General features: G+C 49.0%; 1 protein-coding gene across 4 annotated transcripts in view; it reads right to left on the bottom strand.

The window, feature by feature from the left end:
- MTMR4 (myotubularin related protein 4) overlaps nt 1-20,765 on the bottom strand; it is a 56,789-nt gene that overhangs the window by 15,050 nt on the left and 20,974 nt on the right. For 3 of the 4 annotated variants that reach the window (XM_054847432.1, XM_054847433.1, XM_054847434.1), the window contains exons 3-7: nt 10,775-10,864; nt 8,223-8,339; nt 7,460-7,542; nt 7,070-7,236; nt 5,550-5,646 (exon numbers count right to left, since the gene is read on the bottom strand). In XM_054847432.1, coding sequence (XP_054703407.1) covers nt 5,550-5,646; nt 7,070-7,236; nt 7,460-7,542; nt 8,223-8,339; nt 10,775-10,864 — 554 coding nt within the window. Of the gene's footprint in view, nt 1-5,549; nt 5,647-7,069; nt 7,237-7,459; nt 7,543-8,222; nt 8,340-10,774; nt 10,865-13,231; nt 14,192-20,765 lie in introns of those variants that run through there. The other variant, XM_054847431.1, reaches the window with a different exon arrangement.

Consider the following 20,765-nt stretch of genomic DNA (forward strand, 5'->3'; position numbering starts at 1 on the left):
AAGGGCAGAGAGCAATAGGAGCAAAACAAAGCACAGGCAAAAATCCAGGAGCGCAAGGGCGCAGCTAATTCCCTGCCCCTGCCGCTCGCACACACAGCTGTGTGCTGGGCAGGTCACAGGCTGCAGAGACAAACGGCCTGGATGCTGGGCCAGCTGAGCTCAGGCAGGCAAAGCTGTATATGGCAAGGAACATCAAAGAGCAGCTCTAGCTCTAGGCTATAACCCACACCAGTCAGAAGGAATGTTTCAGGGTGGATGGGAAGCAAACCGAGGGGGTGAAACTCCAAAGGGTGGCCTGGTATTGCCCCGAGCCCAGGCTATCCCCGCTGGTGGCGACAGGCACGATACAGCACTTAGTAGTACTTAGTTTGTGATGCTAGTGAGGAAGTGCCTGCCACGTTAGGAGTTCGGAGATGGCACTTCACACGGTGTCTAGACAGCCTCTTAGAAAGCCCCAGGCAGAAAGCGAAGTTGGTCCATGGAATAAAAACAACAGGGTGAGGAAGAGGAATCCAGGAAGCAAAATTAAAGCTGTCAAGTAAGAAGCTGAAGACCAGGATGTCTGTGGTAGGATGTCTGGGCTTGGACATCTCTGAAATGCCTCAGATTCTGTGTATAAATTTGGTCAGAAAATTAGAGAGGCATTGAAGTGTGACTGAGAATAAAGGTATGTGGAAGAGGGTTAGCACTGTGGAGATCTGGAGGAACTTGTGGAATAGCTTAGTCTATACTAGGATGGGCTTCATCAAAATGAAAACAGAATCCATTCCCTGACACTTCAGATGAAACATTACGGGAGATGTCTTAAAGTAAAAATTAGGGAGTCAGTACAGAGGAGGTTCAGGAGCCTATCTATCTATCTAAGAATTAAGTCACTAAAACTCTGTAGTCTTTGGAAAATGATAAAACAGAATTCAGTAAAACTCAGGTAGGAAACAGGACAGCCTCAAGAAGTTAAGCCAAAATTTAAGCAGGGCGCGTAAAAACAGGCAATGAGGTCAAGACACGCAGACCTGTGCTTCTATTCAAAAAAATAGAGGAACTGAAAAGCCAGGATAAATAAGTATGTTGGCTTAACAGCATCTTATAAACTGGATACAAGGACGATTATTAGTGGTACCCTAAATTTCAAAGTACAAGCTTTGTAGGAAGACCAAAATAGGTCGAGCTAGTGAACAAAGTGCACCGTGTTCCAGGGAAATGTGAAGGCAAAAGTGTGAGACTAACAGTTACCAGCACCCACAAGCAATGGAGAATGTGCACAGACTCGAATCCCAAGCCTAAAGAGAAACAGGAGAGCAGTGAGGCTACACTACCTACTGCTGGAGCAACAGCAACAGCATCCACGAGAGGCTGGAAGAAAGGCTGCCAGGGCAGACATTGCCACAGCAGAAATTGCCATCACAGACTTGTACTGCTTTCACATAAAACGCATGCGCATCACGGTAACATGTGAGACAAAGGTGACATTTTCAGATGCCATCAGCTGCTTCTTGGTGCTACTGGCCAAACAATACCAAAGTACGTAACTCTTCTTTGGTCCTAAGCTGCTCCAAAATAGAGTAACTGAAAAATCACTCTGTTACTGTAGTCATCACACAGGAGATTTCAACAACGTTTTTAGAGGGGATAAGCCTCCCACGACAGTAACAATGAGTTTCGGGGGGGCAGGGGTGGGAAGAGCAGCTTGCAGATGATATGACTTAAACATTGTTACTTAAACATGCTGTTCAATGGTCATATAAAATGCATCAAAAAGATCAAAAAGAGCTGACAGAGTTAAACAGTGAACGAAAGAAGGATTTTAGAAATAAAAGGACATCCTTCAGAGAGGGGAAATGTTTCCAAAGGACATGAGAGAAGCCAAACATGCACCTGAATTCAAAAACAGCAAAAATGAGACACGTAGTGCAGATTTTGAGAAACAACCTTTTAAAAGATTAAAATCCTGAACACCTTTTTCAAACACCTTGGAGGTGTCAGCCTGCTACCGAAACCGAAGGTCTAACAGATCAGCAAGATCACAGCAGAAAATCAAAACTATTTGCGCTGGTGTTCAGCAGCAGAGCCCACAAAGAAGTTGCCAGACCTCACCCTGTTTTACAAGGGACGGTGCACAAGAAGAGATTAAACGTGGAAACTCCTGCAGGGGAAGTTTTAGAACAATCTGCTAGGAACGAGGAGTAACTGATCACCAGGACTAGATAATGCTCAACATTTCTCCAGCAACCCAAATGCGCACCAGGTGAATGATTAACCGAGATGTGTAAGCTATTGCTTACCTTGGCTTGGGTGTCAGAGGAATGAAAGGTGGCAAACACGGTATCAATTTTGTAAAAAGGTCTCTGGGGCGAACGTGGGAAACCACCGGAGTCTGACTTCTGCACAAAGCAACTGACTGTCACAGTTGGTGCGAGGGTAAATACAGGGCACTTGGGAAGAGTCAACACGGCTTTTGTGGAGGGAGGTCACACCTCACGTATGGAGAATTTGCTGGAAACATCATGAGCAGGTACAGCTCGTGTGGCTGACTGGATGTGGCTTTTCAGAAAGGGTTTTTTCAAATTGTTTGGTTTGTTGTTTGGTTTTTTTGTTTTTTGTTTTTTTTTTTTACAGATCGCTCACCAAAGACTTGAAGGAAACGCCTCTTCTGAAACAGTAATGCTTGAAAAAGATAAGAAATAGCACAGAATTTCAATGGTCATTTTTCACAACGAAGGGAGTCCTAAGGGGAATCACACTTGTCCTTGTGTTGTGCAATATCCTCACGTGCGACAGGGAAAAGAGATAAACGGCGAAGCAATGTGGGTCATGGAGGGGTGGCCTGAAACACCCCCGGGACCACACTGACCCGGAACATGGGATGAGGCATTTTGAAACTGTGAGGTTCCGTTCCAGAAAAAGGTGGCTGTAATGACACAAGCCTAAATCGGCACAGGCTGCACCTACGGACAAGGACCGACGAAGTGTCTTCCTACCTCAAAGGTAACAGCCAGTCCAGATAGAGAGATCCTCCCTTGCAGGATGTGAAAACACGGGGTTTGTCACTAACGGTCTTGGTAGACTTACAGTCTATGGCAAATACAAGCAAGAACACTAATTATCACTTTTTCCAATAAGAGTGAAGGATAGTATTAAAATTTGTGGAGAATTGTACCAAAATAAAACAAAATATGAATTAAGAGCACTCACAGTAGGAAATGTCAGCTGTCTAAATCAGTAACACAGAACTCCAAACAGCTTTTTCCTCAAAGTCAAAAATAAATAAAACCACAACCGTAAAAAGATCAAACCTGGAAACAAGCATCAACACTGAAGGAAAGATGAATTCTCCCCCCCCCCCTTTTTGAAGGAGATATGTGTGCACCAAACCCACCAGCACTCAGGCCGCTAGGAAACAAGCCCTGTCTTGGGCAGCACGGGCGCACCAGGTGGGGAATGCCGGAACACCGCCACTTCTCTGGGTATACAGATCACCGAAGATGAGAGAGCCATGCAGAGATCGTGTAATAATTTTATTATCGTTGTATGCTGAAATAGTATACTTTTATCAAGACCGAAGGAGTGGTTATTATATGCTTGTATTGCTCTAATTTTATGAGGGCTGTCGCCAGGAAGAAGGTAATAGTTTCCAGATAAGGACATCTCCAAACAGACTTGAAAGACAATGAACAAAGCCATTACCTTGGAGTATCCTGTCTCTAACAACACTGTTTTGCCAATGTTGGGAAATAAAAGATAAAAGGACTATAAACAGTTAAAAAGTAACCCGATTCCTGTGAATAGAGGCAGGTGGCAATGATCAAAAGCCAAGGTAGGATTTAAAGATACACTCCCCAAAGCAGCAAGAGGGAACTGGTTTCTGAGTTGCACAAGCAAATTACACCACCTTTGAGATCTCTGGATGTCTGCAGGAAGCTGTGACCTGCCAGGATCCCCAGGCAGGAACTCAGCAGATGGAGGAAAGCAAAACCAGGCCCACATCCAGCTCGCTGAGGTTTGTTTCAAGTTCTTTCTTCCCTGGTCTGGTTGGAAATAAAACATCTGCCTTTAGAGAAGTTGGCTAATTGCTGTATATTACTGGCCAGGAAGCGAACCACAGATGGTCAATCTAAGTTGAACTTTCTGAAATAGTCAGAGCGAACCACATCCCAACATCCAGCAGTGGAGAAAGCCTGACTGCTCTCAAAGACATGCAGAGACTCGACCTAGGGCAGAGACCTACAGGTTGTGCACTCCAAAACCAAGCAATTCAGGAAAACAATTTTCTTTTAACATCCTTGGACAAACTGCATAAATGCCATCAAAATCGTGTTAACAGTCCAAAAGCAATGGTGTGGTCAGTATGGCCAAGTAGAAACTGTAAATCAAACCCCAAAACTAGTGCTTGCTGCCTGGATTTCTAAGGGAGAAGAGAACAGGCAGCAAACTGCAAAACTCCACTGGGATTTCCCCCAGCCAGTGTGCCCGAGGCTCCTCGTGGTCTCCACAAGAAACCGGTGACCTGGAGCTGTTCAATATATAGGTGATGGGGATGCCTTTACTGGCTGAGACAGAGAAAAGACTGAGGGATACCAGCCATTTCAAGAACAGGATTATAGGGAATGCAGAAATGAATGTGTCTGTCAAAGCTTAAATAAAATCCTGTTGGCTTAATACCACCTGCTGCAAAGAATGCATGCAGCGCTTCTCCAAAAGCTCCTGTGCTCTTCTCCAGGAGCAGAAGACAGGCTGGAATCACTGACATGCAGGTGGGAAAGACCTTCTAGAGATCTCCACTCCAACCACCTGCTCATGGGGAACCACCTCCAACACTAGATATCTGAGACTTAAAAGCTCTAATGATGGAGAACCCCCAACTCTTTGGGGATCTGCCCCAGCATGACACCACACTCCTGGGGAATGATTTTTTTTTTTCCCCTCCCATGTCAAGTCTGAACCCCCCAAGTTGCACCTTGTGGCCATTGCCTCTTGTTCAGTCATCTGCCGGTGTTAGAAGAGTTTCACTCCATCAGCTTTGTACCTGCCATTCCAGCAGCTGTAGGCTGCAAGCAGATCACCCTTTAGCCTCTTCGGCACCAGACCGAACAAGCCTGGCTCATCCCCCAGACTTCTGAGCAGCCTGACAGCCCTCCACTAGCTTGCCCCCAGTTTCACAAAGCCAAATAGCTGCACAACTTCATGAAAAGTTTGTGGTTTTCATTTCAAACAGCGCAAGAAATCTTAGAGAGAATGACCAAGCAGAAAGGCAGCCCTAGGATGGACAGTTCCTCCAAGACTCCAGAATGGCTTCAAGGATGAATTACGGCCACCACATTATAAGCAACCTGAGTTGGCATTTACAATTGCTGCTAGCTCTGATGTTTGGGCTGTATTCCTTCTTCAATTCCACGATGTGAAAGACAGAAAGAAAGGGGACCTGGCTCATATGCTGATCTGCCTGAGGGCTATCAAGCTGGAGCCTGACTCATGCACTGCTCTGCACAGGGATTGCAAAGGGAAGAAGGTAGGAAAGAGGAGTGGGGAGAGCCTGGTGGTGAAACACTCACTTGTAATTGTTGTTGATGTCAGAGACTCGCCAGACGTTCTGCAAGTCAAAGCCCATCCTCACCAGCTCCATCTCAAATCGGTATCTCACATGGTCTCCTGGAAGAGCAGAGCACAGGGTATTTACTGACAGCAGAGCAGCACTGATGAAGTCCAAACACGTTAGCAGCAGCTCCATAGCAACTATCACAGGCTGGAGACAAACGACAGCTGGATGGCAGGGATCTTGCTTCAGAACCAAAAAGATTTGTCCCTCATGGGGGTTCCCCTGCTTATTTTGTCAAGTCAGATCACCCCTCAGTCTCAGGGCACAGAGTGGCATGGAAATAGCCTTCCCACATCAATGTGGGGTGGCGGCCATTAATTCAACCCACTTTTACCCTTCTGACAGAGATGGCTTCCAAAACGGACATCAGATAGCCCATGGCAGAGGGGTACCAAGCACCCACCCCAGGCAGTTCCTTCTTCCAGACTGCCCTCTCAGAGGCTGACTCAGGGTTTGCGCTCTCATGTTTTGGCCTCGCCTTACAAATCCTGGATGTCTTTATTAACAACATTTGACACTTGAGCCAAAAATAAATACTGCAAAGCTCTTCACTCCATTTGTATCCTGCAGCAACAATTTCCACAGGTGAATTTATTTATACTAGAGAATAATACTTTCTCTAAAGGAAAGACAGCAAATATCTCTAATTGCTGGTGTTTGGGACAGGGTAAGAACAAATAATTTACCTTTTCACTATCAGCTGCTTTTTGGTATCTCTTTCAGCTATACTATTCAACCGCATCCCTCCATCTCAACCTGTGTTTGGATATTTCATTCAGGCTACTGCTTCTCTCCTTTGATACCAGCACATTAAGTCTAAAGCCACGTTTGTGACTCATTTTAATCCCCTTTTGTTCATGCTGAAGCTGTTTAAAGGCAAAGCAACTGCAAATGAACTTTGTGTTCCCAGAGACGGGAAACTCCCAATCCACACGAGGGCACCATCAGAGCTCTGTTTTTCTCTTTATGGATTCAAAGATTTTATTTGTGCCTGTGTAAACCAGACATCTCTGCAGACCTGACCACAGGAACGTCATGGCATTTCTAGGTGTTGGAGGAGAGATGCAAATGGATTCATATTAATTACACTGCCTCAAAGCTGATGATGTTTACCATCCAGGGATGACACTGCTTGAGCTCTCTATCATCACAGTGAGACCACTAAAGTATGGGGTGTTTTCTTCATTCACAAGGAGAAAGGGAAAAGCTGCTTTGTGTCACTGGCTCAGAATGTTCCTTATTGTGCTTATTACTATTCTTCTTATTATTCCTTTTACTGCGCTTGTTATCCAGCCGCATCTGGCCATTGGCTGGATCTCTAGGCCAGGTACAGGATGCCCCTCAGCAAGATGAACTTGGGCTGAGGCTACAGCAGAGCTTAAGATAGGGCCAGACATCAGTTTATGAACAACAGTTCAAATTGCACTGCAGTGCTTCTGGACAGATAAGCAGGATGGGCGCATGCCAGGAGCTCACCTGGACGGCAGAGATGTGCATGTTGATCCTCCTCATCGACACAGACTCCTAAACACCACGCGTGGTAGGCAAACGCAAAGAGGTCCTCAGGCTTAGCAGGGCGGGCGATGGCTCGAGTTAGCCTTTTTAGCCACTCCTGGCACTGCTTAAAGGTGGAAAAATGGCACCTGCAAACCCAAACGCAAGTCACCCTCAGTGGGTACGTTCATCCAGCCGAAATGCAGAGACAGGGAGCTCTGCTCCGCTTAACCAGAAAAAGGAACAAAGTACCAAGTTGTAGCAACCTTGGCCATGAGCAGCTCAATTCCAACGCAGCACAGAGGGAAACGCCAGCGCTGAACATGGCAACTGGCCTGCAGGGGCGTCTACAATATAGCGATAAACGGATACCTGATCACTTTGGAGTCCTTGCAGACGATGTGAAGCTGGAACATATCCCGACACTCCACACTTTCCATCATCCTCAAAGGCACCTGCAAGGGACAGATATAGGGCATGACAAGACATACCGCATAACACAGCGGACATCATCACACACAGTCACGGCTCTGTCAACAATCACCAGCTTCTAGTTCAAGCTACAAACCCACTCTGAGGTTTGGTGAAGCCTCATGACCCAGCGTAGAACCTCCTTCAACAATTACTATTCTGATTTCTACTCCATCCCTGGGTAGTCTCCCATCTGGGACTGGTTGCTGACTAAATTGCATCCAGACAAGCACAGGTAACTGAGCCAAACAAAAGCTGCAATAAAAGATAGCAAGTCAGGGCAGTAAGAGAAAGCCTCGGGCTCCCACTGTCTGACTCTCAGTTGCTGGTCTCCAGGTAGGAGAAGTCTCATTAAAGCTGGCCTGCAAGAGACCTTAACAGTCTTAACCCCACCAAGTTTAATGCTTGAATTTAAAGAGAACAGTAAAGGAAAGACCTAGTTATTATCCAAAGGAAAACCCCATCCACACACCAAAATGCAGCAGTAAAACAGCAACTGCATGACCAGCAGTAACTAGAGATGCCAGCCATCAGGCTTGGCATCCTTCAAGAGGCACAGCTCCCATGCCACGGACCACAGAAATGGCTTATGCCCCTCCCGCCCCCCCAAAATACTGCAAGAGATTGTGGTTCAGGCAGCAGGAACTGGCAGATCCAGACTTACATTGATCACAGAATCCTTGAATTTGATATGAAGCCGGTAGTTGGAGATGGCAATCACAGCATCATTTGCATGGCCAAGATACTCCACTCCCTCGCCCTGCAACACAGTGAATGGGACCTGGAAGGGAGACATCACTAATTCAAGACACACGCAGAATACTTTGAGCACCACAAATGCCAAGAGCCTCTCTTCCTACTGCCTCCGCAGTGCAACTCCTGCAGGAAATCATTCACAGCAACGTGCTCTTCGTGCACCGAGAGCAGACAACAGCAGGAAACAGCACTGGTACCCACTGCCCATGAGGTGGATCTTCTTCCAAAGATGCCTCAGGAGCCACTGAGCACCTCCTGATGGAGAATTACTTGTGGAGGAGAGGTGTGACCACAAATGCTATGTAACCAACTGTGGGCATCTGGCAGCAAGGGTGTTGCACGGGGGCAGAGGGATTTATGGTCCCTGCTTTTTGGAGAGGATGAACACAGCCCTGATGCAAGTGACATGACACAAGACACAACGTCAGGTGCAGCTCAGAGCTGGGAGTGCTCTGCACAGCTCCAGGCAGAGCCGGACCCGATCAGAGCCCTCTGCCCCAAGGCAGAGCATCCCATGCCTGATCCTGCTGCATCATTTACATGAAGGGGGCTCATCGCAGCACTGCGAGATGGACTGGTACCAACCCAGGTGAGTAAATGAATCAAAGTTTTGCCCAATTTTTGCTAACAACGCTCTAAGGGAATTTCTATGTATAGTTATTTGTATGACTGAGGACACTTTAATGAAGTTACCTGTATTAGAATTAAAAAAAAAAAAATCCAAATAATAAAGTGTCTTTCTGTTTTTCCCTATCAGCCTGGACATAATTTTTAAAACAGGAGATCTTGGCAGATGGCCAAGTCTGACTTTTCTTTTCTTGTATTAACAAAACAAAAAAAAAAAAAAAAAAAAGGCAGAACAGCCTAAAATTCACCAGGCCCTTTTTCCTTAGCTAAGTGACTCCTCATTGTTCCCTGAATGCCACCTACACCAGGTGATGTTGGTAACCAATTACGCAGAAAATGTCACAAAGATTTATCATTTCAGCCAGAGCCCTTTACTTGCCAGACAGGGCATCTGATGAAACAATTCATTACACTGTAATTAGTACAACTCAGACCACCTTGTCTTTATTTTTAAGTTGTTTCTATGACTTGGGTATATGATGCCTAAAAATTAAATTGCCTGGATTTCAGACTTCAGGTGCAAGTGACAATTGCGCTAACAACTTCTCCCTTCTTATGTTACTTGTACAAAAATAACAACCTCAGACTGGCATCTGTCTGAACACTCTTTAAAAATGTTCATTATCTGACATTAAGAGAATATACTCTCTTCAGTTCTGCAGTTTATTTATGCACGCTTGCCAGAGCTGTTTGCAGTTGGCATGTGTTTCTTCTGCTTACGTGGCTCTTTCCCACAGCAACAGAAGGGAGATGGATTAGAAATGGGATGGTAAAACTGCAAGAACTGACAGAGGGAAGTCCTGGAATAAGCTGACAGGTGCCTGAACACGGCTTGATAACAAGCCAATGGCATCCTTTCAGACTTCACTTTACATTAGGAGAATAACAATTTTCTGAACGTAAATTACCCTTTGGGAGGGGTGAAATTTATGGTCCTCCATGCAGAAGAGCAAAGCGGATTCTGCTCTTCTCCAGGTGGTCTCAGTGGCTTCAACTCCCACAGACCTGCAGCCATGCCCCCGTGCAACCCCTCAGCCCGCATTTGCTCCTTCAAGTCATCCTCCTGTTGCCACATTTCAGTCCTTGCTTTTATCAGCACTGTTTCCCAAGACAATGCCAGTCACAGAGCAAACTCAAATACTGCAGCAGCAGTGAGAACGCACAACATGAGCCTGGCTCCACCATAGGAGGAGGAGGATGAGCACGGGGACAAGGTGGCAGTGGACTACATTAAAGGAGGCAACCAACACCAGGAGCTTTGGCTCCCACCGTTCAGAATGCTGCCCTTGCTGCACAGCAGCAGCAGTACCCAGGTCTCTTTCAAAGGCCTTCTGCAGCAGGAGGCTGGCACCATATGGAGGTTTCTCCGTCCAACAGCTCTGCAGCAGGAAAACGCCAGGAGCAACGTGTATTAGGGCTAGATCAGCCATCTCAATTGCAGGCTATGGCTACACAGCCCAGCCCGGATATTTGACCTGGCCCCGAGAGCGTCTACCTGCTGCAGAGGCAGCATCACAGTTTCTCACTGTCAGCGCAGGCGGAGGACAGGGAATGCCCAGGACGGCTCTGTATTGCATCATGCTCCAGCCATATTTCCAAGCAGCAGATGCGATGCTGTACAAATCGCAGCGTCTTGGCAGGGCTGGAAAGACAGGGCCAGGGTGTACAGAACTGCCGTCAGCAGCCTCCACACACGCAGAATGTGACCTACAACACTGGCCAGCCCGCGGCCTCCAGAACACATCCCAGGCTGGAGAGCTGCTCTCAGGTTTCATGCTACCAGAGGCAAGCCTGCCACATCCCGAAGCTGTTTTGGTTTTCTTTCTTCCTTACCTGCAATGACTCTTCCTCCTTCACAAGCTCTTTCGGGGGGAACAAGTCCTTGGCCTGGATATACTCCAAACTGGGAGGGCCTTCCTCACCCTGCATTGCAAACAAAACACACATTGAGACAGGCCCCAGCCAGCACGTGTTACAAAAAGCCAAAAATCAAAGCTGTGGATAGCCTTGGCACCCCAGTACCTTGGGGATCCCCTAGACCTGTGCATGGAAACACCCATTCTGCCTCCAGACCACACTCTGCATTGCAAGACCCCAGCAGCTCCTCTGGCTGTTGCAGAATACCCACAGCACAGTGAAAGACTGAAGCAGGTCTCCAAGTCCTGTCTCTTCCAACCATATGGTATTTGGGAAGCCAAGCAGATACACCTTGGCCACGCACAGGATCTTGGACTGACACAATAGTAATTTGTCAGGTCAAATGTTACCCCATTACCCCTTCACCATGGCACACAGCAGAAACACCGTAACACAGAGGGTTTCCATCTAGAGTCCACCTTCAACCTACTCTTCCTCCTCTTATGTTCGTAACGACTGCTCTCTTTTGGGAGTTTTCTTTTTCACTCTTAGGCCAAAGAATCTGGGAAGAGCCTGAAGCTTTTTGAGGAGAATATGCAAGTGCGAAACATAACCCTGTAACAACTGCATCTAAGCGCACCCAATTCACAACACGCGTTGGTGACAGTACCCATGCAGGGCACTCATCTCAGGGCAGCTGGACATGTCCACCCTGCTCAGACAGACATCCTGGAAAGCCCATGGAGGCCTCAGAGAGGTGGACACATGGAGCCTCGACACGCCATCCTTGGAAAAGCGGAGACAGTGTCTCAGTTTGGGACCTGCGAATCTTCAGTCACTCATGAAATCTCGGTCCCCATGCTCTGTCAAACCACCAGCTCACTATATGAACAAGCAGCATCCAGACACCCAGCTGAGGATGCTTGCTGCTGGGAGCCCAGGACAGTGTTAATTCCACATCTATTTGGTATGGAACATTTTCTTCAGAATGCCTCTTGCTATAGCTCTTCTAGGCTCCAGCACTTATTAGGGAATACTCTGATTTATAAGCATTAAATAGTATTTTAAAATTAAGTATCTTTCTGGGAGAGTCACCCAAGCCAGAATCCCGAATCTCAGTCTGAAAAAATGAGAACCCAGCTCTTTTGGCTTGCTATATTTAAAATCATGCTGAATCCCCTTACATTGCCAACAGCCACTCGAGCCTCAGCACCCGCAGGTACAGCCCAGCCTGATGCTCTCCCTGGACCTGACTGGGGTCCAGACTGCACACAGCCCGTGTCCTCCCCGACCCAGAGGTACCTGTGCACATGCTGCTCGGAGCTGGTGTAAAGCTGGGCATCAACCCCAGCTGGAGGTAAAGGCGCTGCCCCTCCTCACCCACTCATCAGGTCCCTGCATGAGGCTGAGGGACACAGGGCGCAGCACCTGCGCCAGCAGCTGCTGGTTACTGGAGACCGCGGGGGGCTTGGGGGCCTCTCCTACCACCGGCTCGCTCTGATGCTGAGGCCCTAGCCCAGGGGAGCACAAAGGAAAGGTGTGTGTGTGCATGCCGGTGCGGCAGCCGGGGAGCAGAGATCCCTTCCCATCACCACTTCGCAGCTCGCAATGAAATCCCAGTGAGCAGTAGGAACTGGAACAGGGCAGCCCGAGCTCTCCACCAGCCTGGGTGTCCTTGAGTCCCTCCTCGCCCACAGCATGGGATGGGTGGCAGGCTGAGCATCTCCTCCTGCCACAGCCCCATCCCGGGCTGTCAGCAGGGTGAGGGGCTCAGGACCCCATTCTCTTCACAAACCACCCATGTCCTGAAGCCCTCAGAGCCCATCTGGCCACCAGTCCTCCTTGCAGGGGGACTTTCTGCAGGAAGGGGCATCAGATCTCCTCTAAGCAAAAGAACTCCTTTCCCCAAAGGTGTAAAGATGAAGAGTTCAGGACCCCCTCCCACTACAACACCATCTTGGCAGCATCAGTATGGGAGGGGGTCTTGCACACCCCTGCCTTGCATGCTGCAGCCATGGCGGGAGCGTAGAGCTCCCCTGGGGTCTGCTGCTCTCACACGGTAATTTTCCAGCTCCAGGCAAGGACCGGCCAGAGCCTGCGTGGCATGGCACACTCACCGGGGCCTTCCAGCTGACACAACCCATGGCGCCGGGCGCTGCTGTGCCCTTGGGCCCAGGCAGGGCAGCAGCACAGCAGTGATGGGGGCCACACCATCCTCCAGCAGCACATGGGAGGGAGGAGAAGGGATCCCCCTTTGCAGGGGGCAGCATGCCGGGCCGGGCAGATCCGGAGCAGGAGGATCCACAAGCAGCCCGGCCTCAAGGACAGGCCTGATCTGGGGCAGCAGACTCAGCATGGGAGCCGGAGGAGAGGAGCTGGCTTACAGCCCCGCTTGCGCGGAGGAGAAGAGGGGGGGAAAAAAGCAGCACTTACAAAGCAGTTGAGCATGGAGCAGGAGACGCGGCCTGGCAGACTCATGTTCATTTCCCGAGGCGGCAGCTGGGCCGGGCACGCACAAGCAGCATCTCCTTCCTCCAGCCCTCTGCTGCTGCCGGCAGCGGCTCCAAAACCTTCGTGCCGGGATTGCCGCAGCCTCCCTGCTCCGCCGCGAAGGGCAGGAGCATCCCTGCTGCCGGCAGCCGGAGCAGGTGCCCGCTGCTGCCGCTCGCTGCCGCTGACAATGGAGGGAGGGAGGGCGGAGGACAGCCAGACTCCACCTACCTCTGAAGGCCGCCGAGCACGGCTCTGCCATCTAAGTGTCTCCCTGAGAGGCGAGACAGAAAATGGAGAGACCGACGGAGGGATCACCCCTCCTCTCCCCCTCCCGTCCCCATGGGCGGATGCCAGCAACGCATCCCCTTCCACACCGAGTCGCCAAGCGGAGCGGCTTGCTGGAGATGCAGCCGAGAGATACAGTCCGGGCCTGTGGTGCTCCTTCCCACCGGCACCTGCCTTGTGCTGCACTGACGGCGCTTGCGGGAGCGCTGGGAACAATAGCAGCGAGGTGGCTTTGTGCCCCAGTATCGAGCCCTCTGCCCCGGTTGATGCCTTCGGATGCTCAGCCGGGAGCCTCCTGCTGCAAACCTTTGCCTGTGATCCTCCCGCTGGCCTAGTGGCTGCCTGCAGTCCCCTCTGCCTGGTTTGGGAGGGGAGGACAAAGGGGCTGCCCTGCTGCTTCCTGACTGCTGAGCCTTTAAGTCCTCCTTCCCAGGAGCTCTGGTGCGCACAGGGAGCAGCTGGATGTCTCTGGCTCCCACCAGCACCCGTGTGCCAGAGCTTGGCCCTGGGGCTGCTGCTCAGACAGATAGCTCTCACGGGGAGCTTCACCAACTCCAGTTCAGCAATGCTCACAGACATCAGGGAAATGCCTCGGGCGCAGGAAACGCTGTGGGTTGAACACGCAGCTCCCCAGTCCACCAGGAGCTGACTTTTTACTGCCTGTTGTTTATCAAGTCCATGAGCAAACTTCGAGCTGCCCAGGTCACAGCCTGTCCGAGAAGCCACATGACAGCAGCCTCCTGGGCAACACCACCTCCATTCCTATCACCAGCTGCTGCTCTGCCCTTCAACTCCCACCGCTCAGCCAGAGTGAGAACCTCTTTCTTAAAATGCAAAATTAAACCTGGCCCTTCATTAACCCTCCAAGGCCAGGCCCAACTATTTTGCTCAAATCGTATCAGCTTTCTCGCTCCTGGATCATCAAAACATAGCACAGCCTGTAGCCATTATTCTCCTCTTAGATGTGGTTGCCCCAAAGCCACCACAGACAGCTCTACCTAGCAATACCAACAGCATCTCAAAAGGTTTTTCTTAAGCCAGATAGAAGTTCTGGGCATTTCTCCACAAAATCATTAAGGGTTAGACTATTCTGAGCTGCTTCAATCAAGGGACAGCTTTGCAACACCCAGACCTGTTGCCCTTCATCAGGGCAGTAGTGCCCAGGCAAACAGCCGCTCAGTGAAGTCCCTTGCTGAGAAACCAAACACACAGATACCCCACAGGCCATGGTCACGCGGGCTTCACTATTTGGGGTAAAAGCCCTAGAAAAAAAAAATGCAACCACGCCTGGAAATTAGCCCTGAGATCCCATTGCCACCTCGGCTCCCTCCTGCTCTGCCATTTAGGTGGTGCGTGGTGGGTGAAGGTCAGGTGCTGCCCAGCCTCGGGGGCACCCGACTCCAGCTGGCATCCACAAACCAGAACGCATTTGCATTACATACAAAGTCACCACAATGAGAGCAGAGGGTTACGGACGATGTTACAGAGTTGTCTTGGCCAAATCTGCGTGGCAGGAGAGGTGCCTTGCTTCCCACGGGTTCTCCTCTGGGGTGAATGCCAGAGGTCTGCTGAGAAACCAGAGCAGCAAGAGGTGGAAGGAACCTTTTATACTGGAATGAAAGTGTAGCTATAAAAACTGTAAAACTGGTTTGTTTTTTCTGACATGTTATCAGGAGAAAAGCAACAAAGCATGTCTGTTGATAACAGCTGAAGCACAGAAGTCTCTCAGAGTCAGAGCATACGTTGCTATTTAACATATTAAGTGCGTACAACATATGTCCAGTGTTTCGTAACGTACAAAACCATGGATGAGGCAGGTAAGAGATCTGCTCTGATCCATGGTGAGATTTTTAGGACTAGCGCTCAGTTCAGGGCCTGGCGCAGGGACTGTTTTCCAGCTCGAGTTGCAGAAGGACCTTTGTAACCCTAAGCTGCAGCTGCGCAGCGTTAAAAGGTTGCTCATCACATCATTACTTTGAATTTCCAACCTAAGCTGACCTGAACATCCACAAATAGATCTTCTCCCACTTTCACCGAAATATTTTTGCACTTTTAGCATTAGAAAAAGACTCACACGTGGCTTAGAAACTTCTGCCCAAGAGCTGAGCCTGGTGCAGAGCAGAAGCAGACCTTGCCCTGAAGTGCAGCAGCGTCTCAGAGGCTCACAGAGTTTCAGGAGGAACCGGATTCAAACTCCACCGCTTTCACCTCTTCCTCCAACAGTTCACCTGCTCTCCTCTCCACATAATCACCGAGGTGAGGACAGAAGGGGTGGTGGCGAGAGCGCCCAGTGCCGGGCAGAGCGGGTGGCCAGGCACAGGAACATCGAGTGCCCACAGCCTGGTTTAGCTGGCTTAGCTAAAGGGATTTCCTAAAGGCCACGTCAGATGCCTCCCCAGCTGAACAGCTGGTATTCACTCCGTTATCACTAACCACCACCAGAAGAAGGAAGACAGGGTTATTTTCACATAACCGGGCTCCTCCAAGTGCCATGCATATGCACATTCATGCAGGGGGAGAGAGAAACCTTCATTTTCTCCCAACCACAACAACCCTAAAGGTTTCGAGTACTCTGAGGAAGAGATGAGCTGAATATAACATGGGCAGCACATTCTTAAAGGCGGTTGGCAGTCATTAACCCTTTTTCCTCCCACGCGCACTGCACACTGCTCATGCTGTGAGTGGCTCTCTCCAGTGCTGCTCTCCCACCCCTCCGCAGGTCTCTGCTTGCATGCCCCAGTTAAACAGTTTGCAATCTCTCTTGAAGGTCCCAAAAGGGATTTGGAGGTTCCGAGATAGCACAGCGCTTGGCAAAGCACTTGGTGCTTGAGGGGCCATCCTGCAGGGAGATGATATTCCCTATGGAGACGTGCCTGCATACAGCAGAAGCCCAGCCTGCAGCACAGGGGTTCACAGGGCTGAGCTGCCATCTGGTCCCGCGTGCCCAGGGAATCCGCGCTGGGAGCATGGGATGGCCCCGAGATGCTGAAATCTCTCTCATGGCCCAGGGCCAGTCAACACCCTGAACCACATCTTTTTGTCAACAGCTAGTCCAGCTCTTTGCAAGACACACAAAAGGTGTTTCAAAGAGCAGCTAATGCCCACCCTCACAAGATACAGGTGGTGGCAGAAACTGTCACTCACAGAAAGGTGGAAGCATGCAGCCGAAGGGCAAGAAGAGGAAAACAGGTCCTGTCTGCTGCCAGCATGCTGGCCACAGACTTCTGAGTACAGGCACACCCTTCTCAACCCAGACGTATCTTTATCCTCCATTTCTTTTTGGCACCGCAAATAAAATTGCTGTAAATACTCTTTCATTAGGCAGAGGGCACCCACTTCTGTCCCTTCCAGATACTAAAGGTGGGCTTTTCATCACCCCATCATGGTGCATCGCCCCGCAGGCAGAGAGGAGGGAAAGCAAGGAGCTACCTACGGCCATGGATGGCAGAGACCTGAACCCACAGCCCTGCCCCTGAGCGCACCCATGGCACAGACTGCTCTCACCTGCCTCCAGCTGGAGAAAAACCAGGAACTCCCAGGAGCAAGTCAATGTGAGCCGGGGCAGCTCTGCCCAACAGCCCAGGGCTCTGGCATCACTGAGCCTTTACTGGCTGCTGCGGGCTGAGATGCTCCCAGCAGCAGAGGTGTTATTGGGGTACTCTAGTTTATATCTGCTCAGGTCTGAATATTTTCAATGAAAATCAAGGTAGAAACTGGTTATCTAGATCTTTTTACAGGTAAGGAGGGGAAGGGAGAGACTTGTATCATTTATCTCATCCTAAAAGTTAAAAATTTATCCTCTTTCTGCTTAGCAGATACCTACATCAGGGTGAGATGAACCACACTCAGACACACATTTCCATTTTTCTCCACTGCCTAGGCAGGGGATCTACATAAGCTGGTGCAGAGAACTGACTAGCTGCGGCCAAAGGGACTTCTTGTTCTGCCTCCTTTACTTTTATTGCACAACGAGCATCTTTGTTTCAGGTCCCTTTATAAGAATAGTTCATTTCCTCAAAGCCTAAGGAGGTTCTTGGGTGAACTGAAAGGCTGCTGAGCACTGAGGTGGCTTCCCAGAAATAAACCCCTAAACTTGTGTGAAGAGAAGTCACTACTTTATATCCCGTAAATCAGGACTGGGATGGTGAGTGTCATCTTTTCATCTTTACAGGATGACAGAAGAGCTTATAGATCTGTAATAGTGCTTTTAATATCTGTTCAGAAAGCTGCCCAGAGGTGAGCAACAGAAATACAAAGCAAGAAGCCTTTGAGAAGAGGGACGGAAGGTCAGAAGTCAAGGGCTAGCAACTCCATACGCCAGCAAGAGGGGATGAGGGATGGCTAACCTGCAAAACCCCACCCAGACTAACAGTCGTGGTCCTGTCCAAAGGGTACGAACCATCAAGGCAATCCAGAGGTCTACAGTCTCAATATCCTCAGCAGTACGAAGACAGAATGCTGCTGTGCGAGTTGTACAACATGCGGCAAGAGCTGAGCCCTGAGCTGCCGGCAGAGCAGCACAGCAGCTCGCATTGACTTACCCACCGGGTTAGTTTTCAGTAACGTATTAAGGTGCTGGATGCTCATTAGGATTTCCATTAGCCAGAGTTAAGGATTAAACCACCACTACTACTGTCTTCAAGGTCATTTTCAGCAGCAGCTAGTCTTTGGGGAAGAAACGAGGAGAATCTTACGATCAAAGCAAACAGAGCTCTTAACCGACACTAGACCAAGTCTTTGCAGCAGCAGAAAGGGGAGAAGTGCTGGTGATCCACGTTTGGGGTGCTGCCAAGTAAGGTAGAAGCTTTCGGGCATGCCCTTGCTAACCAGAGGCATTGGTGCTGTACCCTCTGACTGCAGAGATCACAGGTAATTAACTAAGCGCTCAGCAAGCCTGCAGGGAGCAGGGTTTCCAGCCAAGGCTCCCAGCAGCTGGCTGAAGAAGTCCAGCCCCGAAGCGCCCACAGGTTAGCGGACAATCCCATGGAGCATCCATCAACCAGGAACCGACCTCCATCCCTCCCTGCAGACCTGTGTTTAAGTCTGAAGTCATAACCCTCCAGAGAGATCACAGAAGGACTCAGAGGAGGGTGTCAAGAGTTTACATCAGGTCTACACCTTCAACTGCTGACAGAGGCTCAGGTAGGTAGATGGAGTAAGGGCTTATTTCTACAGCTCACAGTTGTGAGTTGCTTTCTCTCCCTTGCCATGGGAGACAAGAAGCCTACACTCTCTTCCCAAAACAGTGGGTGAGGGGGCTGAGGATTTTTGTTGGTTGTTTTGTATTTGTTTTTTTCCTAAAAGGAAAAAAAATAAATTTAAAAAATATCAAAGGAACATTTTAATAAAATATGAAGAAACTCATAAATCCTTTTCAGAAGGTCCTTTGAAACTGTAAAATCATCTTCAAGTATTCATAAGGAGCAGAAGACTCTCTTGTCTAGAAGAAACCAAACCATCCATGGTTACAACTAAGGGCAGGCCAGGGCCAGGTCAGGATAAGCATCTGCCAAGACACAGGGAAGGAACACAGTGAAAAGCAAAAGCTTCCATGTTTTAATAAGTCCAAAGTTCCAGTCTCCACACCCAAAAAGAATACAGGCCCAGAAAGCGGTGACAAGGATTAAAGACAGCTTCTCTACAGACAAGAATTAAAATACTAGAGCTCTTCAGGTGTCTAAGGGGAACGTGACAGAGATCTACACAATCCCAAAGGGCATGGAGATGTTCATGGGCAGCACCACACTTCACCATTACTCCCAATACAATAACTTGGGACTATCAACTGAAACAACATGGGGCAGGTTCAAAAACAAAGCAAGAGGAGCTGAGGAGCTACCCCGCACAACTGGGCAGTGCAGCTCTTTACTGCAACATGTCACAACTGCAAATCTTTACTTGGTTTTGAAAAGCAGCTAGAAGAATTCATGGAAGAAAAGTCTACCAAGGGCTCATAAAACATCACTAAATTGTTTCTGGATTACCACGTTGCTGAGCTGCAGATCCTGACAGATGAGGGTAGACACCAGAGAGATGGTCCCCCCAGCATTTACCAGTGGCCCCCGGTCAGTGGGCTATCTGACCAGCCAGGCCTTTGGTGGACCCAGCTCGGCCTTTTCCATGTTACCTGGAGAGGTTTTTGATATATTTTCCATGCGTTTGATTTTTTTTTTCCCTATTCCTATCTGGATACATCTGCATCGGTCTCAACCCAATCCCATACAGAGAAGTTGTTGGGTCTTTTACATTTCCAATCCAACACCCAGGTAATTCCAACACTTTACCAGGTTACAACAAGATCATACTTTCACCTCTCCACCCCAGAGCAAGCTCCTCAACCTGAAGCCTGGCAAGCAGCTCTTCGACAGAAAGCACAAGAGATCTTGAACCAAACCAAGGAGCACGAGGAAGGGACTACACCAGAAACGCTGCATGCAGGACTACTAGAGCTGACAGTTCAATTAATGCAGAAAGCACATTTCCTTTCCTATTCCAGTTGTTAACAGATCGCATGGGGGACAATCCCATAGGAGACGTCACTATTTCCTCAAGCAGTCGGCCAGATTTTTTTTTTTTTTTAACATGTTTAACCTAAATTTTCATGTCCTCAATTTGAATTTCCAGCCCTTTGATTGTTTCTGCCATTCTTCTCTGCGCTCCTTCCAACATAATGATACGCTTCTAGCAGCGGTGAGCACGAAGCTGATGATAATGCCATGTTACTGCAGCAACGCTCAGGCTCCCTGCCCAGCCAATATGCAGATCACCACATCGCCCTCAAACTCCTATTCAAACTACCACCCTAATGACACTTCCAGCATCTTTCAACATTCCTGGTCTCCAGCTTTCTGCCTCTCATCAGATCACACATATTTCGGTTTATTCCTTGCTGGAGGCATTAGAGGCACTTTAGCCGAGTTTATCGCAATCTGGCTGGTTTGGCTGTGTTTCAGTCTCTCCAGATTCTTTTATACCGTATTTTTCTGTGACTAATTATTGTGAAATTTCTGCTACTTTGGTGGCAGAGCACATTATTAACATGGTGTTAAATCTTCATTGAGAGGTGACAGAAGAACAGAATGAGAAATCCCAGCATTAAGTTTTAAAGCAAAAATAAATCAGTAAGCCACAAAAACTGGATGACTATGTCAGTAGTCCAAGGAGGCAGAAGGGGATTCCAGTCTTATTT

Source organism: Grus americana, chromosome 19 (genome assembly GCF_028858705.1).
Source record: "Grus americana isolate bGruAme1 chromosome 19, bGruAme1.mat, whole genome shotgun sequence".
Taxonomy (NCBI): Eukaryota; Metazoa; Chordata; class Aves; order Gruiformes; family Gruidae; genus Grus; species Grus americana.